This window comes from Spermophilus citellus, assembly GCF_964194105.1.
Source record: "Spermophilus citellus genome assembly, chromosome: 12".
In the NCBI taxonomy this organism is placed as follows: Eukaryota; Metazoa; Chordata; class Mammalia; order Rodentia; family Sciuridae; genus Spermophilus; species Spermophilus citellus.
In genome coordinates this window covers 7,596,467-7,624,002 of record NC_138198.1, presented here as the reverse complement: position 1 = coordinate 7,624,002, position 27,536 = coordinate 7,596,467, and the positions used below count along the sequence as shown (strand labels likewise).

Sequence of the window (27,536 nt, the reverse complement as noted above, 5' to 3'; positions counted from 1 at the left end):
AAATGTATAAATGAATGCATAACAAAGTTTCTAAGTGTAAACTCAAAACTGCCCAAAGCCCAGAGATCCAGGAATGGCTTAATTATAAGGCAGCTACTTCTGCAAACACACTTAATTGCTAAAATCACCATTGCATGGATGTGCAAGTATATGACAAAATAATGGACAAAATGACAAAGATGCAACAAAATGAAATATGACAAATGAAATAGGCACATCCTCACAGACACCCCACTGCAATGACCCTGCTCCTGGTTGGTCCTGCTTTAGAGCCCAGGTCTTCCCAGCACTACAGGAGCACAGCCATCCCTGTTCCTCCTCTGGGAAGACAGTGTAGGTCTCGCTTCCCAAGATCAGAAGGGAATCCCACATGTGACACGAGCTCAGCCTGCAGCCCCCTCTTAGAAAGAAGCTGGTAACCCAGTCACAAAAGAGTCAGCCCCACGCCTCAAGATGGAGACCTAGAAATGTGTAGGGCTGGAGCCCTACAAGGTGCTTCTCCATGTCTACCTAGGGCATTTCAAACAGTAGAGAAAACCCCAAGGTCCAGGAGCTACTCAGGGTAAGCACCCTGTGGATGCAGGTGGGGGAACCTGTCTGGGGAGTCTTTCTCCTCCTTACTCACATCCCAGACAATGAGAAGCACCTCCCCTCCTCCACACCTCATCTTTCTCTTCCTTCAGGCACTGACAACCATGATCCGCTTTGCAGCCATGCACTAGGCCCACAAAGATGACCCTGAGGGAGGACCCCTGCCCTGAGCTCAGCACTATGGGCTATGCCTGTCATGCTGCTCCCTATTTATAGAGAGGGAAGTTAAGATTCGAACAGGCTCAACAGCTTAGCAGGTGGCCTGCAGAATATGAGCCCTGACAGCCTGACTCCAGTATCTCCACAGCATGTGGCCTGGACCATAGGCCAGTCTAGAGGCCTGTGTGCACCAACCAAGCTCTGGGGGACCTGGGGGTGGGGAGCATTCCTGACTGAAATGGCACAGCCAAGGGCCATCTGGGAAAGCTCCAGAGAGGAGTGTCTACAAGTGCCAGGGACAGGCAGAATCTATGGGGCAGAGGCCAGTCTCTCTAGGATACTGTCCTGCTGGGGGCCATCCTCACTCACGTGACCCACCAGGCAAGCAAGTCACACCAAGCCTGACAACAGGATCCATTCTAATGCCTAAAGCCAACCTCTCCTTGTCACATCTCCCAGTTGCCAACTTTGCTGGAAACTAGAGTAGCCCAGGAGGAAAGGGAATGAACCCATTCCATTCTGTAATTCCCTGCAGGGCCTAAGGGCATCCCCACAAGGAAAGAGACAGCAAGTGAATGAACAAAAGAGCCCAAGAATCAGTAAACAATGAATGAAGGAACTAGTGAACAAACATCAATGAGTGAAGCATAATGAGATAGCAAATGGCCAACTGTACTCAGTGAATGGCTAGTGGATGACAATGAGTGAAAGACTGAATGATAAGTGATCAATGAATGAGGGAGCTAGATATGAAAATGAATGAGTGAATGAACAAATACAATGAAAGAGTAAGCAAGGGCGTGGATGAATAAGTGAGAGCGAGTGAAGGAGTAACTGGGGAGTGAATGAAGAATGATTAAGTGATGAGTGTGAATGAATAAATGAATGAAAGAGCAAATGAACAGTGAGTCGATGAGGGGATGAGTGACTATCAGATGAAGACTAAGTGAAAAGTGAGTGAATGATGAGGAATGAGTGAGCAAAGAGAATAAGTGAGACTGGATGAGTGAATGACCGTCTAATGAACGAGAGCAAGTGAATGAATGAAGTGCAAATGAGGAATGAGTGAATGAGTGAGTAGGTGAATGAATGAGTGAATGAGTAGATGAGTAAATGAGTAGGTGAATGAATAAAAGAGTGAACAAATGAGTGAATGAATGAGTGAATGAGTAGGTAAATAAATGAATGAGTGAATGAGTAGGTGAATAAATGAATGAATAAGTGAGTGAGTAGGCAAATGAATGGGTGAATGAATGAGTGGGTGAATGTATGAATGAGTGGGTGAATGAATAATGAATGGGTGAATGAATGAATGGGTAAATGAGTAGTGACAAAGCAAAAGAACAAGTCAGCGAGTGAATGAATGAGCGGGTGAACGTGTAATGGAATGAGAAAATGGAAAAGAGGAGGCCAACCCTTCCCAAAAGCAGAGGGAGATGAGATTGTTATGCTCGAATTCGGGACCCCCAAAGACCACCATAGACCCAAGATCGATGTAAGCAGCAAAGAGGTGTTTATTGCAAGCTAGCTCGGTCCTCCGCGCGCACACAGCAACTGGTGACGCTGAGAGGCCCCGAGCCCAGGGTTTGCAGCAGTTTTATACATTTTTTGGAGAAGGCAGGGACTTCACATACATCATAGCATCCCTTAGCAAATCATCACACACCGAGGGAAAATCAAATAACAACTCTAAAACATGATTAGCACATTCACTGGCGGGAACAAGTTGGGGTAGGGGGTGATTGGTCAATACAAAAGGGGTATTCATTTGAACTGATTGGTTTAAGCCAAGAGGGTTGGGTGCACGTGCTGAACTACATGGTTTCCCAACATGTTATCAACCACCATAAACTACTGGGAGGGTCATCTGGCATCCCAGGTATTTCCCTGTCTCATGCTGATTGGTGGCTGCTAGGGGGTTGCTATGGGTCCCCACCTAGACTAACTGAGTCAGGGACACCTGGGGCAGCAGATCTCTCCAGTTATTTGTAGATAAACAACTCAGCAGGGTGGGTATGTGCCTAGGAGTGCTCTGTGGGTCTTTCCAAGGACCTAGGCCATGTCCCTTCCTTGGACAGGCTTTGCTTTGAGATAGAGGCTGGTTTTTCAAGATGTTGGTCAGCAAGTGAATCTCAGCCACCTCCTCCCTCTGGGGAGTCTCCAGGTCCCACAGGTGGAAGATCCTTGAACCCCAGGCACGTGGACATTCAGGGGTCCCTCATCTCCTGTCCTATCATGCATCACAAGCTACACACGTCACACATCACAACACACAGCTCATGTCACATGTCAGGTACCTGACATGTGCAGTGTGTCATATGCTTCATGCTATGTCCTATCACAACACATGGCATGCCACACAGCACGCAGCACACACATCACACATCATGACACCTTGTGTCAAGTGTCCTGTCTCATGTATCACACGACACTGTCACATCACAGTACACAGCACACGATATCATCCATCACACCAGTGTTATGTCCCACGCATCCTGTCATATCACAATAGCCATCTTAGGGCACACGGCATTCTGCTGTCTTGTGTCACACGTCACATCATGTCACATTGTGGCCTCCTGATCCATGGACAGTGACCCCCCCCCTTTTTGGTAAGGTCAGGGAAGGCACCAGCACTCTCTCCACCCTCATCTGAGGGGCCCAGGAAGGCTAGCAGGTGGCCAGTCTGAGGTCCACAGCCAAGGCCAACTGTAGGTATGTTGGACACCAGAGCCCCCCTTCTGCCACAATGCAAATGTGTCCCTGCTACTTGAGCACAACTCCAGGAGCTGCCCCACTCTCCACTCAGCTGTCCTCAGAGATGCCACCATGAGCCCTGCAAATCCCTGGAAGTGATGGTAATAAACCAAGACCAGAGAGACCCACGATGTCCCAAACTAAGGTACTTGAGGCCTTCCTCAGGGAAGAGACTGGGCTGGCAGGAGCATGCCAGCCACACCCCTGGGCCATGTGGCCTGCTCGATCCCCCAAGGCCATCCAGAGCAGAGACCACCAGGCTCTGGTCTGACAGCCATTCTGTCCACGCCTGGCAGTTGAACAGCTGGGCAGTGGGTGTGGGGACCCGCACTTCCTGACCCTGAGCCAGAGTTATTCCCCACCAAGAGGCAGACACAACATCGGTGCCAAATCCCCAGCTCCCAGAGGACCCTGCACCCACCTCAGATGGAAGTGGCCCACGGCCAGTCTCCACAGATCACAGGCCTAAGTCCTCGTGCTCAGCTCTCCAGAAGCTTTTGGAACAAGACAAGCGACTCCTAAGTGTTTAAAGGCCACTGTCCCATAACCCAGCCGCAGTGTCCTTGGAAGCCACATGGTGAAAGCCCTGGAGCTGCTGTGGCAGCCACGGACCTGTCCGAGGGAAAGCAGCCCTGTGCGTGTATGTGGACACTACAAGGGGCACACAAGCCTCCAGAGGACACACACACACAGCGAGAAGAGCCGCTCGAGTGGCAGGACACACAGAAGCGAGGGCTCACTTTTGAGCAGGGTGAGACGGTGTGGGTGGTTCTCTTTTCTCTAGAAAAATGTATTTCTCTACTGTTTTCCAACTTATCTTAGAATACAGAGTAAGAGGGTGTCAGATAATGTTGACCCCAAAATGCTCCTTTCAGCAGTAAACACCTGTTCCGGCAGGGCGCCATCATAGGGACACCCAATATCTCCAGAGTCTGAGCTCACCTGGGAATGTGACCTCGGACATGTGACGCCTCCGTGGGGAAACCATCCCAAACCGTGCAGCCTGTGTGTCTTATCTGGGAATCGTCATGGTGGTGCTATTTATAACAGCAAGAAAAACCGGACACCCAAGAGGGCCTGGCAACAGAAACAAGGGTCCCTGGGGGCAATCATGAAGCCTCTGGACAGGGAAGAAGGCAGTGGGTGCTATATGGAAAGGGCACAGAGCTTCTCACGCCAACTCCACACACCAGAGCAAAACCCAAGCCAAGTATGGTCGCTTCGCTCCTCCAGAACACACAGGGCTTTCTCCTGGCCTCTATGCCACCAATTCTCTGCAGTCTGCTGAACTTCACAAAACCAAAAAAAGACAGCACCTCGCAAGCCAGCCAGCAAGTGTCCAGGGCCACACGGGCGCCGGGACCAGCTCGTGACCTAGGCAGCAGCCGAGTGTTTACAGCGAGGCTATTTTCATTTCCAGGGCGAGGTTACCATGGAGTTTAATTCCTCAAGTGCTCCCTTTGGCATCTGCTCTATAAATGGCTTCAGGGTTTGCACAATGCACTTGCTGGAGACAGAATTACCAGCGCTGGAAAACCCTGGCCGCTTCTCCCTGGGCTTCTGCCACCTGTCAGTCTCCTCCTGGGAGGCCCACCCAGCACCCTAAGCATGCACGGAGCAACCGTGGCCTGCCGAGTGCCAGGGTCCTGAGTGCAGCTGGACAGCTGGGGGTCCGTCTCCTGCCTGTGGGCAAATGGCAGATGAGAGATCTGACACAGGTCTCTGCCACCTAATGTTATCTAGGCCTAAGGGTTTGAGGGAGAAATAAAAGTCACCGGGAGACCTGGTAGCTACGCGAAGGCGGGCCCTGAGGTCAGTCAGGCACTTCTTGCCAAGCTGCTTGAGATCTCCCTTGAGAACAAGGTGGTCACTGTGTGTTCTGGTCATTAGTCAGCTTTCTGCATGGCTGGTCTTGCCTGATTCGGGCACCCCAGGCACTACCCTCTGGGGACAGGCTCTCGGGTCTAGAGAGGGCCCGGCACAGGGTGGGTTTTTTGAGCGGCTCATGGCTCCCTCAAGCTGCAAGTCATTCTCGCTCACCAGATGAGATGTGGGGGCGTGGGGGGTCCCTGGGCCTTTGCAGGTGGAGGGGAAAAGGCAGAGTGAACTCGCCTTGCTCCTGGACACAGGACTCCTCTCATTATCCTGGCTCTTACACACCCAGTCACTGCCAGGGCACATCCCCCAAGAAAACATGTGGAGGATAGAGACAAGGAGGACCTTGGGAAGCAGGAGGTTCCCAGGATGCCTCCCCAGAGGGCACAGCCCCTCCTACCATCTCCCCCAAAGGTAGGTACCCTGAGGCACAGGTGCAGGGTGGACCACAGTCAGCACGTGCTACTCAGCGTCAGCAGGCACACATGTCCCCAGCACTGGCTCCCAGGACCCACCCCACCCACTCCTACCAGCCACATGGCCACCAGCCTACTAGGGGCCACAGGGGCCACAGGGCAGGGCCGTTGCTCATCCCTGGAGTCTCAAGGTAGAGAAGGAGAGGGCCATCTGTCCTCACCTACGCAGGCCAGGAGAATGGGGAGGGAGGCAGTTCCCCATGCCCTTGATCCACATACACCCAGTCACTGGCGGAGACTCAGAATGTGGCACCCACATCTGCTGTTGGTCCATCCACCAAATCTCCCAGCAGCACCAAGAGCTAAAGGGGCAGCCCTGACCGGGGAGAAATGGACCCCTGCTGGGGCAAGAATACTGACCCCAACACAGATGGTGCCCAGGGGATCCCGGGAGGGGATGGGAAGGCATCAGAGAAGCCCTGGTGGCCCCACTCTTAGCATCAGCCACTTCCTTATCTGTAAAATGAGCAAAGGGCAGAATCTTGCAAAGCTGCAGCCTGAAGCTCAGCATGGGGTCTCAGATCCCCGCCCCCGCCCTGGGGTGCTCCTGGTCACCACCATTTCTAAAGCTGCCCAGGGCCTCTAGTGTAACTGGAGCCAAGACCTGCTGTCCAAAAAGTATGCAGAGAGGCCCTGCACTCACAGGTACCGCGGGAAAGGCCCGCAGGAGCAGGTGAGCCCACAGGAGTCTTCTCCAGCGCCGTCCCATCTCTGTGCCACTCAAAGAGTAAAACTCAACACCAAAGATAAAATAAAACCCCTCAGCAGTGCCAAAAATACCTCCCCATGGGATGAGGCTCAGCGGGCGCCAGCTTCCACAGCAGCAACTGTTGCTATGGAGACCAGGCTCCAGACAGGGCACAGAGACGGACAGAGAGGGGGCCGGTCAGCTGGTGGGGGACTGCGAGGGGGACAGCTAGAGGGACTGGGGGAATGGAAAGGTGGAAAGGGGGCCAAGGTGAATGGAGGGGGGCAGCTGGAATGGGAGAGAAGAGTGGGCTGGCCTTTGGGGTCCTCTCCAGGCAATGGGGGTCTGAGGCCAAGCCTTGGTCCACTGCCCTTGGACCTACAGGCCCGGCTGGCTCCACTCTTCCCCATGGCCGCCCCTCCCCCACCAGGGGCTGACTCTGGCCCCCTGCTGACACTATGGGGACACAGTGGCCCTCTGCTTGACCCCGGGATAGGGAGGACCCACAGCCCTCCGGGCCTCCAGTGCCTCTCCCAGGGATTGGTGAAAGTGATCAGCAGATAAAGAGAGACAGTTTGCTCAGCAGTAAAATCTGTGGTCACTGGCAGGAAAGAAGCAGGGTCTTTCTCAGATGTCAGCACATTTCTGATGTGAACTCCCTGCACAGAGCCCCGAGTCCTGTACTCCCTGACCCCCAGTCTGGCCCAGTCTACACCTGGTCTGCGTTAGCTTATTACCCTGGGGCTTGCAGTGCCACCAGCCCTCCAGCCTGCAGGGCCTCGACATCTGCGCACTACTATCTGCCTCCCCTGCAGGACCGGAGTATGAGCTGTGGGGAAGGAGGAATGGGCTCCCCGCCCTCTGCCTCTCAGGACCTTGCACACAGCTACACGTCCCTAAAACTCCTTTCATATACCCTCCCCCAAGAACCTTCAAGGGCTCCCTACTACCCACCTGACTGGGAAGCCTGTTGGAACACTCCCTGAGTGAGGTTTTGCCTTCTCTGCTGGCCTCTCCAGCACACAGTAGAACATCCCCCACACCAGTCAGCCATCCTCCGACACTCCCTCCCAAGAATGTCCCACATGGCTCCAGGTCCTGCTCAGAACGCCCTCCAAACACTCCCACTCTGCTAGGCATCCAGCCCTGGGCTGTGCTCTGTCCACTGGCCTGCGGTGCTGGCCAGCAGGGACAGCATCCAGGCTGCACTAATGTCCCCCAGCTTCAGGAACAAACCACCACAAACTGGGCTTACAACAACACACACTTACTCTCCCACCTGTGGAGGCCAGAGGGTGAGGCTGGTCTCACCTGGCAAAGCCGAGGGTTAGCAGAGGTGATGACCCCGGGGGCTGGAGAGAAGCTGTTCCCAGCCCTTTCCACCTTCCAGAGGAGCAGAGTCTGATGACCCTTTTTGCTCCCTCTTCCACAGTCACACCTCCTCCAGACCCTGGCCTCCCCCCATCTCCCACTTGTGTGGACTCTGCCGAGAAGACCAGGCCCCACAGTATCCAGGACAACCTCTCCATATCAAGACGCTTAGTCCATCTGCAGAGTCCCTTTCACTGCATATGATATCATGTCCACAGGTTCTGGGGACCAGGACATGGCTGCTTCCTTGATCGGGGTCCCTCTCCCCCGCCCCCACCAGACCCTCTCCTGGCCAACTCCTTCCCCTCCCACCCTCCTCTATGGCCAGCCGACAGCCAGGAGGTGCCTCCGCTTTAATCTGCTTTTCACTGAAAGAAAGAATCCTCCCCCAGCACCTCCCTCCACCCAGCCCCACCTCCCCAGCATCCTCCAGGGTCACCACATTCGCTGCCTCCCCAGGCCACCTGCCCATGAAGTCCCTGTTCACCCACAATCCTGAACAGCGCACTACCCCCTGGGCCAAACCCTTGGCACACCAGGGCCCCTCAGCAAAGGACACCCAGGCTCCAGACTCAGTCAGACCACAGCCCCCAGGAAGGGCCTCTCTGATCCCCCAGGAGGCCCTGGGCCAGGCCCCTCCAGCAGGGGCATGGCTGGCCATGCCTACCACAGCCCCCATCCTCCACTGCCAATGTGGACACAGACCCTGGACAGCCCTTCTTCCCAGCCCCAAGAGCTGCCACTTGGACACCAGCCTCACAGACATCATCAGATGTGGCCCTTGAAGGGGAAAGGGCAATGTTCACCCAGGGGGACCCTACAGGACCCCCACGAGGACAGCCAGCCATAGCAAGCATGACCCACACAGGCCTCGGTGTCCCCAAGCCCTAGGAAAAGCTGCCTGCCAACCTCACGGGCAACGGGAAGACTGGCCAGCTGCAGCCACCATCCACCCTCCTGATCCAGCTTCTGCCAGGAAGCCCACCCAGCGCCTCCCACACCAACAGGATGAAAGGCCATGCAAATGCCCAGCCCTCCCAGTGTGGTGCCCTCAGGCCCCCAGTAGTTCCAATCCCTTCCCAGCAGAAGGTGTCCCCAGGCCCACAGGACAGGTGCTTCCCCCAAGTCCCCATCAAAGGGCACCTCTTTCCCACGGAAACACCGTCAGGGCAGACCGGTTCCCTGGCAGAAGAGCCCAGGGACACACCCACACACGTGTGCACAGCACCCAGCAGAGGCCAGCAGGGAGTCCTCACATACAGCATGGCTGGAGGCTGGGGTCAGGCCATGGGACAAGGCCCAGGGGCGTGCGCTGCACCCATGACATCCAAGCCCACCAGAGGCCCATAGTGCAGCTGAGCACTGGGCCCTCTGGACTATGAGGGGACGGTGCCACACCCAGATCACCCCTTATCCCCCACGCCCCCAGAGCCCAGAGTATGTGGTAGGTGGAGTCAGAGGGCAAGACCCCACAGTGACCTGGGGCACTTCCAACCGGGTCTCCAGGTGGGGAGTTGGCAACCGCACCCCCCACCCCCAGCCCTGCCAGGCCTGGGGGCTGTGCTGTGGCCTGCAGGGGAGAGACACAAAGGGCCTTCCTGAAAACCTTCTGCTCAGGGAAGCAGCCAGCAGGGCTGGAACGTTCCAACATCACCATCTCCGTCTCACTCCCCTCGGAGAACAGAGCATGCCTTTGTCTTTCTATCCTTGCCGTCATCAAATATTTACAAAGGCTGACAGGTCATTTCAGCCAGTCGTGAGCCAAGCGGGCTCTTCCCAGGACGAGGGGGTGGGGAGGGAGGCACAGGTGAGACAGCCGGTCCCAAACACCTGGAAGGCTCTGCGAGGCCCAGGAGGCCCAGGAGGCCCAGGCCAGAGGCCAGACTGCTTCCTGCAGGGGAAGTCACCATCCCCAGGGCCTCCGACCACATCTCACCAGGGGTTCAAGTCCTGGGTGTCTGGACCCAGTGCCCAGGGCTAGCAGCCAGCGCGGCTGGGTAGAGACCCTGGCCCTGCTCCCAGGAGCTCTGGGCCAGCACATGCCGGCCCATCCTCCGTGCTGCCTCTTGAGAGAACTTGCAGTGCGGGCCCAGCCACTGGGCTGGCAGGCAGGGCCTTGGGCAGTGGAGGACCAGGGAATGCTAGGGCAGGCTCATCCACGAACAGGCTGCTGCTCAGGGTCTCTGTGGGCAGCAAACAGCATCCCAAGGAGCACAGGGGTCCACAGGTGGGGGAGGGGCTGCACGCACAGGGACTGTCCCTGAGGATCCAGAGAGGGGAAGACAGAATGACCCTTCTGTCATTGTGGCATCTTATCTTCCTAAGCTTCTAGGGATTATCGCCTGGTCCTTTCTGCTTGAAAGCCTGATTCTCTGCTTCTTCTTCCTCGGCTCTGCTGCATTCTCTTTGAGCTATTGGTCTCCGCGTTCTACCCTTTTCCCTCGACCCCATCCCACCCTCCTCCTAAGTGCGGCTAGCTCGGCGGATTCACTTGGTGCCTCTTTTTACAAATGGCAAAGGCACAGCCACTGCACCCTAATGCCACATGCTACCACCCCAGGTCCGCCATTTGTGTTCCTATTGAACTTGAATGGCCATTAAGTCAGGTGGGACAGGGTACAGGCAGCCATCAGGCAGACCCACCCTGGACCTCAACTCTGGACACAGCGGCCAGCAAGCATGGCTGGGCAGCATGGAGACCCCAGAACAAGCCGTTAGGGGGTGTGTCATGGCCCCTCCCACCATCTTTACTGACCCAAGTGAGACCACCCCTGGGTACAGCATCGTCTCCACTCCTGGGGGTCAGTGACAAGCAGAGGCCCCCATGCAGCCCCTGCCATGCAAACAGGGACAGCACACCAGCTGGGGCTGCCCTGCACATGGGACACTGCCCAGCCAGCAGAAAGAGAGGTGGTGCTAGGACCCTGCCTCCCATCTCTGAACACGCTACCCGTGCACTCGGGTGCTCACAGTGGGCACGGGAGGCACCCCAGCCTCCTCCAGGCCTGGGAGGAGGCAGTCACTATGCACAACGTCCTTCTTCTGGCTTTGGTTGCCTGTGAAGGTCAGAGGCAGGGGACTCTCACCCAGGGATAACCAGGTTAGGTCCGTCACTGGGCGACAAAGGCCTCAGGAGGAGGGGACTCTGAAACCCTTGTGTGCATGGGCTGCCTCCTCACTCTCCCCCAACATCAACTTTCTCCATTTCTTTCAAAAGAGCCAAGTTCACTCCCCAGTTCAAACGTCTCCTTTTAAGAGAAGAAATTCCCTGGACTTCTCCGGGCAGAAGTCAGCAGCCTTGCTCTGGCTGACCTGGTCAGAGGGTTTCCTGATGTGAGGACTCAAGAAGGCAGCCCAGGGCACCGCTTGGCCACCAGGGGTATGAGCCCTGCTGACCATGCGGGGGTATGTGGGGGTTGGAGAGCGTCTATAGTCACTGACGCTGGCTGATACTTGCAGGGAGGTCTCTGGTCCAGACCAGAGGATGCGGGAAGCATCAGAGCTCAGCCCTAGGACCATCAGAGTAGCCAGGGCACCTCCCCCAAGACTCCAGGCTTTGGCCGCCACCTTCTGGGAGGTCTGGGTGGCCCTGGCACAGCCAAGCTCAGAAGCTGCACCCAATGGAGAATGAGTCTCAGGACCACATAAGGGCAGCAAGCCACAGGCCCAGCCAAGAGGGTGCAAAGGTCTATGTCCAGCTGAAAGGGAGCCAGGCGGAGCTGAGCTAGGTCTTGGTCTACCTCAAACCCACCATAAGGGGATGGCAGGCGGGGCTGACCCCAGGCCTGACTCACAACGTGGTGGGCCTCTGCCCATGCTGCCCAGCTCAGTGCCCAGGCCTCAAGAAGCTGGGCAGGATCAGGTAAGGGGAGGGAGGACCCTAGGGTGGTTGGCACCATTTACCTTCACCACACACATTAGCAAAGATGCCACAACTGTGAAAAACAACCCAAGGATATCCAAATCAGACAAGAAGGGCTTCGACCAGCACGGAAACTGCTGTGTCGGAGGAGAGCTTCTGGACAGTTCCTCCTGCAGCTCTTTGGTGTCCGTCCCATCACCTCCCCAACTGCCCCTCCAACGGAAGCCACACCCTCTGCCCCTGTGAAACCCCACACCAGGGCACCCCTCCTCCGTGGAGCAGGCCCAGAACTGGCAGGTGGGTGGACAACCAGACCCCACACACAGCCCTGCCCTGGGTGACAGGCACCCAGTGAGGCCTGAGGAAGCCACAAGGGCCCCACCCAGAGCCGGTGGACAGGTGGCAGATGGTCTCCTGGGCAGTGTCCTCCAGCCAGTTGCTCAGAGCACCCCAGGACATGGTGTCCTGGCAGCACTAACGATTCCGCTTCAGACAAAGCTGAGGCCCGAGCCCATACAGCCAGGGCCTGAGGTCAGCCTCCTCGGGCTGCGCCATGGCCCTGTGCTGGAGCAGGTCCCCGCTCTGACGTCCTGGTTTCCCTGTTCCTGTTTCTGCATCAGAAAGGGGAAAATGGCAGGACTCCCCCCGACCCCGGGAAGTGACCTGCCCCCAGTGCAAAAGGGGGCTCGGCATGGTTACTTCTGCAATCGCAGCGCTCTGGTCCCCTGCAGGAGAGGCCTGTCTGCCTCTGTGACCTGCAGGCACAGCACCAGCACCAGAAATGCATGAAGTGGCTCCATGCAGACCAGATGGGGGTCTCTATGAGACCCTGTGGCTCCAGACACAATGCCAACAGGTGGAAAAACAACCACTGGGTGAATAGAGACGCGACAAGCAGACCCAACACAGAACCCCTGGTTATTTCTTAAATCCCGACAGGGAAAAGCAGGAAGAGCCCCCCTGGGAAGCATGGTCCACACACCAGACAACACGCAATCGGATCTGTCCAGCCAAAACCCAAGCGCGAGGCTGTGTCCTGGCTCTGCCGGGATGTGTCCTCGTTCCTGTCGGGAGACGCCTGCTGAAGTATTCAGGGGGAACTAAAACTAGGTCAGAAAAAAACCCGGACACAGAGATGCAGCCGTAGAAGAGATGTTGTGAAATTCGACGGCGACTCCAACGGCTCCATTGGTTTAAGTTTGTCAGAGTAAATGGTTGCAGGTAAAGAAGCCTACACAGTGGCAAGGCAGAAAAAGCTGTGACAGCGGGCTGGGGTGGCAGGTGGCGAGCTGGGAGCAGCCCACACAAGAAGGAAAGGACTGTGGGTGCCTGGGGGTCAGGGTGTGGGCAGGGAGGAGTACCCAGGCGTGCTGGGGTGCAGGATGTTCTGTGTGGGGGTTGAGCCCGGGCAGAGGAGGCGCCCTCGCTCACAGGCACCAGCTGAGTCTGGAGGGAGGAATTAACCAAGACAGACGGCAGGCACCTCCCTACCACACAACCTGCCACTCCCTCCTGGCCAACCGGAATCCATGCTGCCCAGCCCCAGGGAAGAGATCAAAGCCAGCTACACCAACCAAGCCTTTTCCAGATACCCCTGCAGCTAGAGAGGCCACAGGATCCAGTTCTAACCAGAGAAATCAAGTAGGATCATGGATAAATATTTTATAGATTAAAACATGGACAGAGTCATTTGAGAAAGAGACTCGACTAGGCCCCTACCTAACCAGCTCCTCACTTGCTTCCTGCCTTCAAAGTGTTTACAAGCCTGGAGCTGTGGCAGCCCTCTTGTAACTAGGTGGCAACCAACTGCCAAGACATATGAGGAGAGTTTAAGAGAAACAGAAAATGCCAGGTCCCTACTGACACTGCTAAGCTGCCTAGAGGGCCCTCAACTGGCTGCCATCTCCAGATTTCAGTTTCTAGGGAAAGGTTGGCACTGCTCGGCACCACTGGCTCACAGCTGAGAATTTTCTCAGCCCATCCACCATGAGCAAGCACAAAAGAACCAGGGGAGCAAGGACACTGGAGAGAGGATGGTCCCTCCAGAGCAGCTTCTGGCCTGAGACAGGTGGGGGCTCCAGAGCAAACCGTCCCTGTGTCGCTCTGAGCACTGCCAACGGCACCGTTACCCATGATTCGGGAGGCCCCGTTTCTTGCAGCAGGAATATCTTCGCCTCTAGCAAATCCCCACAGTCACACCCCTCCTCAGAGCCCACTCTGATCTCACAAGACACCTGTGCAAAGAAAAGAAGATGTGGGGACCCTTATCTCCCAGGGGCCTGCAGAGCTTCCCAACACGGGGCGTTTTAAAGACTCTGCTAAGTCTGCAGTGGGCAGGGTGCCTCGTCCAACGCTCCTCAAGCCTATCTAGTTACAGCCGCCCTTTCTGCACCCTTGAACACACGTGGGACATAGCAGGAGAAAGGGCCCGCACAAGGTGGCATGAGCTGCGATTCTGCCTTGGACGTGAGCTGCCCTCTGGGTCTCCTTTCTCCTCACTGAAAACAGAATTCTAAGGACCAATGGGCTCACACTTAAGCTCAGAGCCCAAGAAAGTCCTCAGCAAACCAGAACTTTCTCCCTTCCCTTCCTGCCCTTGGCCAATGGATGTCCTGGCTACACCTGGGTGTCCTACAGGTCTGGGCTCCAGGCCTGGACCTCCCTCCAAGAGGCCCCTGGGGCCCCACACAGAAGCAGCCCTGGGCAAACTCACCAGGACTCAGGTCACCGAGCCTCTTGGCCAGTGTCCTGAGCCCCATCTCCACCCTGCCGGCCTGCTTGCCTTCACAGTATTCCTGTCCACATCTTTAATCTCCAGAATCATCCTGGATACAACGCACCCTGAATACTCTCATGGCCGGCTGCCCAGGTGCTCAGGGAGGTGGGTGGGAGGGGCCATCTACATGGGCCCCCCAACATTTCCATGAGGACACAAAGACCCTCGACTCAGAGGCCCTGGAAGCACATGCTCAGGGAGCCCTTGACCCAAGACCACCTCCCCATGACCAGAAGGCTCTGTCCAGCTCTGCCCCCACCTCCCCGAGAGCAGGGCAGGGCTGGCCTCTCTGAAAAAGAAAGAACTCATGGGGCCAGAATAGTAGGTCAAAAACCAGGAGCCAACCCAGAATCCTTGCCCCCCCCCACTAGCCAACAGCTTTAAAAGATGATCTAGAAACAAGTAAAAAAAATCGATTTTTTAAAGGTGACATTGCAGCTGCATTGTTTAAAAAAATATATAAAGATATATGTAAACAAGAACAGAATATAATATGAAAAATAAAAGCATCTGTATTCAGCCAGGTGCAGTGCGCACGCCTGTCATCCCAGCAGCTCTGGAGGCTGAGGCAGGAGGATCGAAAGTTCAAAGCCAGCCTCATCAACAGTGAGGCAATAAGCAACTCAAGTGAGACCCTGTCTCTAAATAAAATACAAAATAGGGCTGGGGATGTGGCTTCGTGGTCAAATGCCCCTGAGTTCAATCCCCAGTACCAAAAAAAAGTAACTGTATTCATGAATTATAGGTGACTTTTTTTTTCCCAGTGTTTGCAAACTTAACTTCTTTCACATAGTTGTACTCCTTTTTAAAAATCAATTCACTCTTTTACAGAGAAGTTCTAGGTTTCCGGGAGGGTTGTGCAGACAGTACAGAGTTCCCTGCACTCCCACACACCCACACAGGCTCTCCTACTGCTAACAGCTTGCCTTGATGTGGTAAGTTTATTACAATCAATGAGCCAAAATAGATACTTCATTATTCACTGAAGTCCAAAGTTTACTCTCGGGGTTAGAGAGTCTGTGGGTTTGAACAAATGGAAATGACATGTAGCTGCCACTATTCTATCACACAGAATAGTTTTACTGCCTTAAAAATCCCGGGTGCTCCACTTCTTTATCCCTGTCCTCCCTGACCTCTGGCAACTGTTGGTCCTTACTGCCTCGGTGGCTTCACCCCTTGCAGCACGTCAGATCGCTGCCATCATACAGCACATAGGCTTTCCAGACTGACTTTTCTGACTTAGGCATCCACGTAGAAGATTCCTCCAGGTCTCTCCATGGCTTGATAACGCCATTCTTTTTTTAGTTCTATGTAGCATTCCATTGTCTGGATATACCACAGTTTATTTACCCATGCGTCTTCTGAAGGGCATCTTGGTTGCTTCCAAGTTTTGACAATTATGAATAAAGCTGCTATAAACATCTGTGTGTAGGTTTTTGCGTGGACATGTTTTCAATGTTTCATGTTTGGGTAAATACCAAGGAAAGAGATTTCTGGGTTGTTTGGTAAGAACATGTTTTATATTGTAAGAAACTGCCAGTCTTCCAAAGTGGCTGCGCCATTTTGAATTCCCACCAGGCATGAAGGAGGAGGGTTCATTGGCTCCACGTCATCACCAGCGTTTGGTGATGTCAGAGTTCTGGAGCTGGACCGTTCTACTAGAGGTCTAGCAGTATCTCACTGTGGCTTTAATCTGCATTTCCCTGTTGACATATGATATTAAGCATCTTTTCATATGCTTATTGGCCATCTGGATATCATCTTTGGTGAGGTGTCTGTTCATATTTTTGGCCTACTTTTTAAAATCTGGTTGTTTGTTTTCTTATTGTTGAGTTTCAAAAGTTCTTTGTGTGTTTTGAAAGGATCCTTTATCAGATGTTCCCTTTGCAAATATTTTCTCCCAGTCTGGGACCGGTCTTCTCATTCTCTTAACAGTGTCTTTCACAGACCAGTTTTTTTTTTTAATTTTAATGAAGTCCAGCTTATCAATCATTTCTTTCATGGACTGTGCCTCTGGTGTTGTATCTAAAATAATCATTGCCAAACCCAAGGTCACCTAGATTTTCTCCTACATTATCTTCTAGGAGCTTTACAGCTTTGAACTTCACACTTAGGTCTGTGCTCAATTTTAAGTTAATTTTGTGAAGAAGGTAGAGTCTCTGTCTAGATTGTTTTTTCCTGGTACTGGGGACTGAATCCAGAACCTTGCACATGCTAGGTGAGTGCTTTACTGCTTAGTACATGCTCAGCACTAGATTTGGTGTTTTGCATATAGATGTCCAATTGACCCCTTGTTGAAAAACACCATGTTGCTGGGCACGGTGGTGCACACCTGTAATCCCAGTAGCTCGGGAGGCTAAGGCAGGAGGATCACAAATTCAAAGCCAGCCTCAGCAACTTAGTGAGGCCTTTAGCAACTCAGCGAGACCCTGTCTCAAAATAAAAAAGAGCTGTTATGTGGCTCAGTGGTGCAGTGCCCCTGGGTTCGATCCCTGGTACCAGAAAAAGAAAAGACTATCTTTGCTCCATTGAAATATCTTTGCTCCTTTATCAAAGACCACTTGGCTTTCCCTGTATGGATCTATTTCTGGGCTCTCTATTCTGTTCCATTGATCTATCCATCCACCCTTCCTCCAATACCACACTGAACACTTTTAGTCTTTTCCAAAAAATTCTAGGATATATTTAATCGAAGCTAACTTAAATTAGAGGTAGTAATCAAATACTTAAAGAAATTCTTAGAATTCGGTCCTCCAGGAATAGAACTGGATGGGAAAACTCTTGGAAGCACAGGAAAACTTACAACAATCTTTTTTTTTTTTTTTTTTTTTTTGTACCACTGAGCTACATCCCAACCTGTTATATTTTGAGACAAGGTCTCACTGAGTTCCTGAGGCTAGCCTCTAACTCTCGATCCTCCTGCCTCAGTCTCCTGAGTAGGTGGGATTACAGGTATTCACCACTGGATCTAGTTCAACAACCTTCCGGTTGCCACACGTCGAAACTTCACCATCCTCTCCTCTCAGGGCTTCTCTACCCAGACAAGGTTCCCCCAACTCATAGTCCTAGATTCTCCATGGTCAGAGGCAGATCCCGACTTGCTTTTCAAAAATGCCGTTCACACACTTTTCCTTATCTCCAGCTCAAATGGTAAGACAATGGCAGCCCAGGTGCCTCAGGCTCTCCTGCAGGGGCACAACCAGCCCCACCAGGTTCAACCTGCTTGCTCTCCACTACACATCTCATCAGGACCTTTTTCAGGAGGTGAGAAGAGGGTACGCTCTGGATGATGCTTCTCTCGTCTGTCCTGTAGCCATAAGGGTCAGCTAGCACCATCCCCCTGCACACAGGAGTAAACCAAGGCTCAGAGAGGCAGGCACTTCCCATGCTGTACCAGGGCAGACCTTCTCCCCAGGAACGCTAGCTTGTACAGAGACCCCCGTGGCCAGAATCTTTGGTGGCGTTTCCTGGTCCAGCTGTAGGGCTCCAGTGCCCCGCATCCCACCACAATCGCTCAACCAACATAGACTGCAAAGGAGACCAGACACACAGCCTAGAACTCTGCTGGACTGGGTCAAGTTCTCCTCCACCACAGCAGTAACGCAGAGCTCTGTGCCGTCACCTTGGGCTTCTTCCAGCGGTGGCCTGAAGCCAGGCTCAAGCCACAAGCCCCAAGAGACACCCACAGGGGCAGAAGAGCCACGCTCTCAGCAAATCCAGGCTTTCTAGAAGGTTGAGTGGCAGGCTTAGGACAAGCCCAGGCGGCCCTTCACGGCGCTCCCTCCAACCTCATGACAGCCACTCCGGGCAGGGCTGCGGCAACTGGCCCCTGTCTCCTGGCCTGACTTGAGGCCCACCCTCCTCTGGGGTTCAGTCTTGCTCCTGAGCTGACTACTCAGACCCCCAAAGATAGGTTCTGCCTAAGAGAACCTGCTCCCCACGAGGACCACCTTCACTGCCTACAGGATGGTCAAGTTGAAGTCAAGCACGTTCTGAGCCAAGACCTGATCCTCCTCCAAATCCACTTCCCACCTCCTTCTCAGAGGACAGCGGCTGCATCCTGCCAGCCCAAAGCTCTGCTGTTACCCCAACTCCCACCTTCAGTTCCAACCTGCAGCAAATCCTGTGCTCTCCTCCTTCAAACACACCCAGAATCTGACCCTGCTCCCCACCTGAGCCCCACTCTGCAGGTAGAACCCTTTGCCTTGCCTGCTGGCTGGCCCCCTGCCCCACCTTTGTCCCCGACCTGTCCCCACATCAGCCAAGGAACCCTGTCAAAACCTCAGTCTGCTCTCACCCCACCCCTTCTCTCAGAAGCCCCCAGTATGGCTCCCACCCTCAAAGAAACCAAGTCCTGGCCATACCTACAGGTCTCCCTATATGGCTGATACCGGCTGAGCTCTCCTCTGTGCTGAAATGGCTCTAACCTCAGGTCCTTTGCACGTCTGTTCTCTGCCTCCCTGTTCAGTGGCTTGCTCCTCCCTCCTCAGGGCCTTTTCCTAAGTACCTTGCACTCCCCCCACCATGGTATCCACCAGATCTGCTAATATGTTCTCACATCTATTCATCTTGTGTTCTGGGTCATGATCTGTCCTGTCCGCTATAGTGCTCCCAGGCCTGGAGTTCAGGGTCACCAGCCTGTACCGAACCCTGCCCCTTCCTCTGATGTCACCTCTAGCTAGCAGAGAGATGGCCCCACATCCACAGAGCCTGGCCCCACCTTAGAGCTACCCCTCGAAACAATGAAGCAAGTTAGGGGACGAGAGCCTCAGGAACAGTCCAACCTTCCAGGTGACCCAAGTGACTGGGAGCATCCCCGGCCAACACTTACTCCAGGAACCTGAGGCTGACACAGCCATCACCTAGCCCAGGTCCTTCGCCCCCGAGTGCTGTTTAGCCATTCAGCTAGTGCCAAGTCCCAGCTCCCTCAACAGAATGAAGCAACAGTCACACACCGCCTGGGCCTCGTGCAGCCCTAACAGGTCCCCAGGCCTCTTGGGCCCCTTTCCGTTAGCTGGTTTGTAGTTGGTCCCTGCCTTGCCTGGCTGGCATCCTTACGACCGCATCGAGGTCACCCAGGCCTCAGTTTTATCTCATGGCCACTGTGCCCACTTCTTGTAAGAAAGATCAAGGGTGCGATGTCCACCTGCCCTAGTCCCCGCGGGTGCTCAGCAGGGCATGTAGAGAGACGACGGAGACAGCCATCTCTACTGTCACAGACAGTTCTGGTGCTGGTGCTGCAGGAGGCATATTTGATTGTCCTCTCAGGCTTCCTCACAGGTCACAGAGCTGAGAAGACATTGCTAAGGGACAGCAGGAAAAACAAGCAGCGTATGCAGGTTTGCCCCTCACGTGGGAGACCATCCTGGCCTCTCCCTCAGGGCTCAGAAGGGCAATGCAGCTTACTCTGAGTCACACAGCAACCTGGCCCTAAACCAGGCTCAGCTGGGCACCTCTGAAGTCCAGGGCCTCTGAGGACACCTCAAAAGCACATGTCCAACTACCCAGAAATGGCTTGCAACAGGGGACAAGCCACAGTGCCGCACCCTCTTCTGCCCCCCCTCCCATGATGGCAGCCACAGCTTAGGCGGCTCGTGGTCATTGCTGACCACACACACCTCATGACACCACTCAGGGGGAGGAGGGGACCTTGAGTGCTGGGGTGCCCACATTTCTATGGCAGGACAGCCATCTCCACAGGCCTAAGGACACCCAGCACCAGCCTTTCTCGCCAATCAAAACAAAACCTCAGACAGGGGAAAGCGTGAAACATCTCACCCAAGAACACAAACTCAGCGCTGCCACCCAGCTAACGCCAAATCCCATCTCCCTCAACAGAATGAAGCAACAGGAAGTTTCACACACACACAGGCAGGTGACCACCGGTCAAATCAGCCTGAGCCCTTGCAGAGAATCTGGTCTCTATGAGGAGCCCCACTACTTCCTTGTGCCCCCCCTTATCCCTGTCCCCACCCCTCCGGGCATCAGTAGGGTGGGGGTGAAGGCAGGCCAGGCAGCAGTCAGGCCCCCCACACAAGGCCACCAATGCAAAGCATTCAGGCTCCTGAGAGATGGGAACACAGCTCTGAGATGGCCATCACCACCTCACAGTGCAGCAGGAGGACCCCTCTCATGGTGGGGTGGCCCAGAGACCTCTCTATTGGATTCTCCAGCTGGCAAGGCTCAAGCAGGGCAGAACTGGACGCCCCAGCCCCCATTCTCTGCCAGGGCCCAGCCAGTGCTGAGCTGAGAGTCAGAAGTGAAGGTCTCCACAAGGCACATGGATCCCTGAACCTGGCATGGGGCCCCGGTCACCATCTAGGGAACACAGGTCCCAGACCAACAGGGCACAGTGGCTTTCTGTGGAAGGCAGGGTTACCAAGGGTCTGAGACCCTGCATCTCCTGAAAGTAGAGGACATGGACAGGGTCCCCTTCCGCCCCTTCCCCAGGGTCCCCGAGGGACAGAGCAGAAGCAGGCAGGGCCAGGAAAAGTCAGCAGGCCACCTCAACAGGTTCTGGACAGTGGGCGGGGCGTTTTCCCAGGACCCATGGCCAACAAGGGAAGAGGGATTTCTAAGTCACATGGGACAGTGTCAGCTCGGTCACCCATGTAGTCAAGAGTTAAGGAAGACAGAAAGGTCAACATCCGGAGGCGGGAACAGGCTCACCAACACAAGGCACCCCAAGAGGCAGCCATGGGGATGCATCGGGTTCCCTATCACCGCTCTGTGGCCACAACACGCCAGGAGCCCCTCAGTGCCACCCCCTTCTAGGCACTGTCATCCCTGTGCTGTGACTTTGCCCTGCCAGGCACGTGTCTCCCACACCACAGAGGTGAGCCTCGATGGAGGCTGAGCAATGCCCAGGTGGGACCCCAGCAGCCAGGCAGCCATGCCCAGACCCGACAGGGGAGTCCTAAGCTGCCTGGCAGGCTGTCTGATGGGAAAGGGGTCTATACAGGACCAGAGCTGGCCAAAGAGGGCCAAGGCCACATGGGATAGTCCCAGGAAAGAGAAGGGGTGTGGGAAGGAGATGGGAGTCTGACAGTATTTTCACTTCCTTCATGATCACTGTAACGCGCTTTGGTGCCAAAAATAAAAGTTCACTCAAAAGCTATTTTTTAAATGGCTTACTCCCCACACCAATAACAACAACGACAATAGTAACAGTTCCAGTTTCGGCTTTGGCCCTCTAGAGAATTCAGGTGCGGCATCTTGCCCTTGGAGGTGAGATAAGCACACACAGTTCTCCCTGCAAACTTCTTTCAACACCAAGTCATGGAAGGAAATCAGATGTCCTCTAAGCTACTCGCTAGGTCCAAGATTGGGACATTTCTGCCCCTTAGCAGGGAACCCTGGAAAGAGTCAGCAAGCAATGCACCTCTCTGGTCTCCAGTGGGGGGAAAAGGGGCCCAGAAGACCCCAGCCCAACCAGGTCACAAAAAGGAAACAGCCACCAGCCAGACTCCGGCATACCCAAAGGGAGGAGGCCACTGCCCGCAGAGGCACTCTGGGCCAGAAGAGAGGGACAGAGACCCAGAGACCACAAGGCCCCCCTGACTGAAGGCAACACTCTGACAGACTGTCCCTCCACCATGCAAACCTGGACTCCCAGGAGGTCCCTCTCCCAGTGCCCAGAAACACTGGGGACCAGGAGGCAAAATGAACCTCACCACACTGTGCAACGAGAAGGCACCCACCCCTGGCACAAAGCCAACCTGGCTAGCAAGAATGGCCACCTGTCGCCCTCCACCAGCCAGGCAGGTCCTCTGCACTGTTGGTTGGTGAGGCCTGACCCTATACCACACCCAGGAGTGACCCTCTCTGCCCTAGTCCCCATCCTGACACAGGGGCTTCTTACGTGTAGAACCCCTGCTGCCTACATCATCCCACTCAGCCCTGCCCCACAGCCCAGTCACCACACAGGGGACCCTGGGTGGGTTCCATCCTCCACTCCAGGCTCATGTCCTTCTTCCCTGGTCCCAAAATGCCCCTTGCCAACTCCTCTTGGGTGGCCTCAGGAGGTTACCCCATCACCCCATGACCTCATGATTTGTGATGAGGAGGTCCCAGGCTAAACCTGTCACACAGAGGTTCTCAATAAAGGGGCTCTTCTAAGTTGGTTCAGAACTCTGCCAGAGAAAACCCTCCCAGATCAGTCCCGGCAGAGGGAGGTGGCCTCCCAGCATGTACCTCGGCCTGGGTGAACAGGAGAGGCACCTCTTGTTGGGGGAGTGTGGGGACAGCTTCCCCACCAACTGGGAGGGGGTGCCTAGTAACCCCAGGGCAAGGAACAGCACTCTCTAGTCCAGAAACCACCCCCAACCTTTCCACTCCTATCTAGAGCCAAGGAGAAAAGACCCCTGGATGGAGGCCAAGCCCCACCCCACTGCCCTGCTCACCACAGGCAGACCTAGCGACTGAACGGACGGACGGCCTTTCCTTAAAGGGAAGGAGAATTAACAAGCTCCCAGAGTCATATGCTCCTGCACTGCCTCAGCCAGATCAGCAGGCTCAGGCTGCCGAGGTCTAACTCACATCCAGCCTGCTGCAGCACTCCTCTGCCCTCCGCCCGCAGTGGCATTCTGAGGCCACAGCTCCAGTGCGTGTTCGGAGAGCCATGCTGGTCATCTAGCCAGAGCAGGGAGGTGGGGAGCCAAAGCTCCTACCAGGCTCCAGAACCAAGAATCCTCACTTCCCCTTCCTGGATCCTCCCTCCCCTCTGCCTCTCACCTAGGTAGCAGGAACACAGGGTGCGCACACCCCAGGACCCCAGCCCTCGGAACCTGCCCCACCCACATGTCCATTCTATTCCATCAAGGCCATCTCTTGCCCCCAAGGCCACCTTTTGGCAAGGCTTAGAATCTGTGGTGCAGGTGGGAGGAGAGAGGATCTCCTCAGCCCCTCCTGAAGGACCCTGAAGGATACCACAGACCCCTATCACACAAAGCCACACAGAACCACAGAGGAGAGGCAAGACCTTGGAGCTCTTCGTCTTGGGGGAAGGGCTCACGACAGGTCAACACCCACCAAATGAGCCCGGCTTGCAGAGCCCGGCTTGCACACCCCAGCAGGTCACCCTGCAGGGGCTGGAGGACACAGTAACTGAATCCCATTTCTGGGCCAAAAATGCAGGCATCCTGCAGTGTGGCCTGCAGCCCTGGCACCCAGCTTGCCCTGGCTCGCCCAGCCTGCGTCAGCCTGGAAGGCCAGCTAACTTTACAGGCCAGTGGGGTAGGCTTACATCTCCAGCCAGCGCTCTCCCAGGCCGGCCTCTGCCTGACAGCTACCCCCTCCCAAAGAGGGAGGGCCTGTAAACACCCCCTGTGACAGGAGCTGCCTCCTCTTCCAAGGCTGGCCTAGGGTTGCCTTTTATATAATCTTCCAGGGCCTGGGCTGACACAGCGAACGTGAGGGCAAGGTTAAGAAATTTGCACGCCCAGAGCCTTTGCATCCAAGAAAAAAGAAGGGAAGGAAAAAACCCACTAGCGTTTTGCATGACTTGGATTTAAGGGCTCTCACACATCCAACTGGATGATGGAGCCCTGGGAGCACCTAGAGGCTATGCACAGGGCTTCCAAAGCTTGCTCAGCAGGTCCCAGGACAGCACCAGGCACCCTCCCTGGGTCACAGATCCCTGGGTCAGAGGAAGTCCTGCAGATAGCCTGTAGGCTGAGGCACCTATACCTTCCAGGACACAGGAAGCTACTAATTTAAGGGCAGTTGAGCGGCTCCAAACTACCCTTTGAGAGGTCTTGACGCCCTCACACAGCCTCTAGGCTCTATTGGATCAGTGAAGTGGGTTAGGAGGGCTCTTCAAGGTACACAGCCCCCAAGTGCCCCCTCTCTAACGCCCCCCACAGCATGGACACACACAGTACAAAGCCGAACATTGACTTCTGCCATCAAGTGGGCTGACAAGCCCCAGTCAGCACAGACACAGACCGGCCTCTTGTGCGCTGTCCACACAGGCCACCCACACAGAAGGTGACACACTCGGCAGCCCCCGCCATCCTCAGGGCTGCCTAAGGCCAGCTCAGGAGCAAGGACGCGCCCAAGGACGCATTCTCACACAGCCCACCTGCGGGCAGGGAGCCCTCACCTGCAGTTCGCACCAGGCCACCTCCACCCAGGTCTCGGTGTCCAGACCCTTGTAGACTGTCTTGAAGGAGCCCCGGCCCAGCTCGATGTCAAACTTAAGAAAGCGGCCGTCCAAAGAGGTGGCCACGGCCTTGAGATCGTCCTCGTCGTCCTCCTCCTCCTCCGGTTCATCCTTCCGTGCGCGCCCGGGCTCGGGCTTCACCTCGGTGGCTCCAGCGTCCTCCTGCCTCGCCGCCGCCGCGTCCTCCTCCCGCGGGCCGCCGTCGGGGACCTGCGCGGTTGCCGCAGCAGCAGGGTCCGGGCTGGGCTCACGGGCGCCCGCAGGCTCCGGGCCGGGGTCCGAGGGCGTTCCCGGGGCGCCCGAAGGCGCTGCAGGCACGGCGGGCGCGGGGGCGGCAGGGCGGCCACGGGCGCGCTCTGCGATGAGGCGGCGCGTCTTGCAGAGCAGAAGCACCCGGCGCTGCAGGGGCTGCGGGGGCTGTGCGCTCTGTGCCTCGGTGGCCTCCAGGCCCAGCGGCTCCTCCTGGTCCGACTCTACCACGCTGCGCCGCAGGAAGCGCTGGGGCCCGGGCCGCGCCGCCCTAGCCCGCGGCTCCGCCATGCCCGCGGGCCCCGCGCCGCGCCCGGCCTCCATCAGCGCGCCGGGGGCGTCTCGGCGGCCGCCATCGCGGTCCATCTCTGCGGGCCAAGGACACACAGGCCCGCGTGAGCGCCGGTCCCGCCGCACCTGCCCGAGCCACGGGATGAGACAGCGCCGCCCCGGGGCCCGCGCCCTGCCCAGCCCCGACCTCGGAGGGGGCCTGCCGGGCTGTCCCTGGGGGCTCCGGAGAGAGGGGCTGCAGACTGCACTGGGAGGTCCGGATTGGAAGGGGGGACGTGCCCTGCTCAGCCCCGGGCTGCGGAGAAGGCCTGTCCTGGGCTGTCACTGGGACCCTGAGAGGGAGGACCTGCTGGATGTCCCTGAGGGCCCGGAGGGACTGCAAAGGGACCGGGAGGCCGGAGAAAAGGGGCCCAGCCCCCAGGCCCGGGAGGAGGGCCTGCTGGGTTGTCCAGGGGGATGCTGCAAAGGGGACAGGGAGGCCCGGGGCGGGGGGAGGCACCGGCCAGGCGGCCGCTCCACAAAGGACGCGGGCCCAGGGCGCGGGAGGGGCGCGCGGGGAAGGGGCTGCGGCGGCGCGGCGCGCACACAAAGGCGGCGGGCGGGAGGGCTCGGCACTCACAGGGCGAGCGGGCGCCGTCCATGCCCGCGGCCGGGTGGCCAGAGAGGGCGAGGCGGGCGAGGCCGCGCTCCAGGGCCAGGGTCCGCGCTTGGGGCCGGGTCTGCGCTGGGGCGGGGTCCGCGCTAAGGCGGGGGTCGTAGCGCTGCTCCGCTCCTGCGCGCTGCTCCCTTCGGGCCGGGCCACTGCGGGACCGCGCTCCCGCGTGCTCCTGCCGGCTCAGCGCGCCTCCGCTCCCGCACCGGCTCCGACCCAGCGCGCGGGGAGGGCGGGGCGTCTGCTCGTCCCGCCCCCGGATGGCGCGCGGGGCGGGGCCTGGCACGCCCACCTGGCTCCGGGCGCGCGCGGACACCTGCGGAACCTCTCCTGTTGCCTCCACGGCGGCTGCCGCATCCAGGCCAACTCCTGACCTGTGAAGCTCTTTAGAACACTCCGCAGGGCTGTTGGCCATGCAGGGCCCCCATTTTTCCCTGGGAGGCGATAGCAGGCTCCTTGCCTCACAGTACCATAGCCAGAGCACCAGACCTGGGAACCTGTGTCCCGACAAAATGGACATTTAGGAAGAGGACCAGGGTACCCTACCCGCAGGAGCCCAAGCCCGGGGTAAACACAGTCAGGGATGAGAGTGTCCTTCCTGCCCTTGCTGTATTTACACCGTCTACGAGCGTCTCCCTGTCACCCAGGGAGACGGATAGCAGTGATCATGGAGCAACAGAGGCCCGGAAGGTAGAAGCTACCTACTCTAAATTCCAGAGCTCCCAATACCGAGTCTGCGCTAGAATACCGTGCCTGGGGGCGTGGAGAGACTTTCAGAAATCCCTCCACCCAAAGTTCTCTTCATCTCTCACCTCTGCAGAATGCCGCCTCTTCTGGGCATGATCTTTCCCTCCAACTTACTCCTCTCAACTCCCACAGGCAAGCCCCACTTGTGGGCATCTCTGAATCTCACTGCAGGGGGTAGACTATGGCCAGACTGTACTTATTTCTAAGTACTGCTCCAGGCACCAGGTTGAACTAGCACCTCACCCTCACCCAATCCTCCAAGACCTGTATCTCACAGTCACTGCACCCGCTTCCAGGTGAGGAAACCAGGGCGCAAGGGAGATGTCAGAGTATTCTCATCTCAGTATCCACCCCCCTGGTGTGGCACCAGGTCAGATCTGCACAACCATTTAGAGATGGATGACCATGGCCTATTGGCCCTGGAGCCTTTGGCACAAAGCAACTCATGTGACATAAAAGCCAGCAGAGTAGATACCAAGCATTCACAATTAGAGGGAAGCATGTTCCAATCCAACTGTCACCCAGCACAGCAGGACTTCCTGGGCCCTGCTGGGCACTAGCAGCAGGTGCTGGCGCCAACTGGAAACAACTTTATGAAGGCCAATGTTCAGTGTCTTCCCAGCTCTGAGTTCTGAGATGCCACACCATCGCCTATACTGGAAGTATTTACACTATGGAAATTGGCAAACATCTCCCATCAGGACTTTCCCTCCAGAGATCTGGTGGTTCGGTGTGCTTGGCACTGGGCTAGGCTTTGGCATATGCCTGTTAATTTATGTTATCTAATCCCACACCTACCTTGCAGGACAGGCAAGAGCACAGAGCCCACACAAGCAGGAAGCAGATCAGCAGATGCCAGCTCTACAGGTCTGAGCAGCCC

At 56.2% G+C, this 27,536-nt stretch overlaps 1 protein-coding gene across 9 annotated transcripts in view; it reads right to left on the bottom strand.

The window, feature by feature from the left end:
• Positions 1 to 26,016, bottom strand: part of WNK2 (WNK lysine deficient protein kinase 2) — a 126,603-nt gene extending 100,587 nt beyond the window's left edge. For all 9 annotated transcript variants that reach the window (XM_081263238.1, XM_081263241.1, XM_081263237.1 and 6 more), the window contains exons 1-2: positions 25,877 to 26,016; positions 24,658 to 25,334 (exon numbers count right to left, since the gene is read on the bottom strand). In XM_081263238.1, the coding sequence (XP_081119364.1) occupies positions 24,658 to 25,332 (675 nt within the window). In that variant the 5' untranslated portion in view covers positions 25,333 to 25,334; positions 25,877 to 26,016. The remainder of the gene's footprint in view (positions 1 to 24,657; positions 25,335 to 25,876) is intronic.
• Between the last annotated feature and the right edge of the window lie 1,520 nt (positions 26,017 to 27,536).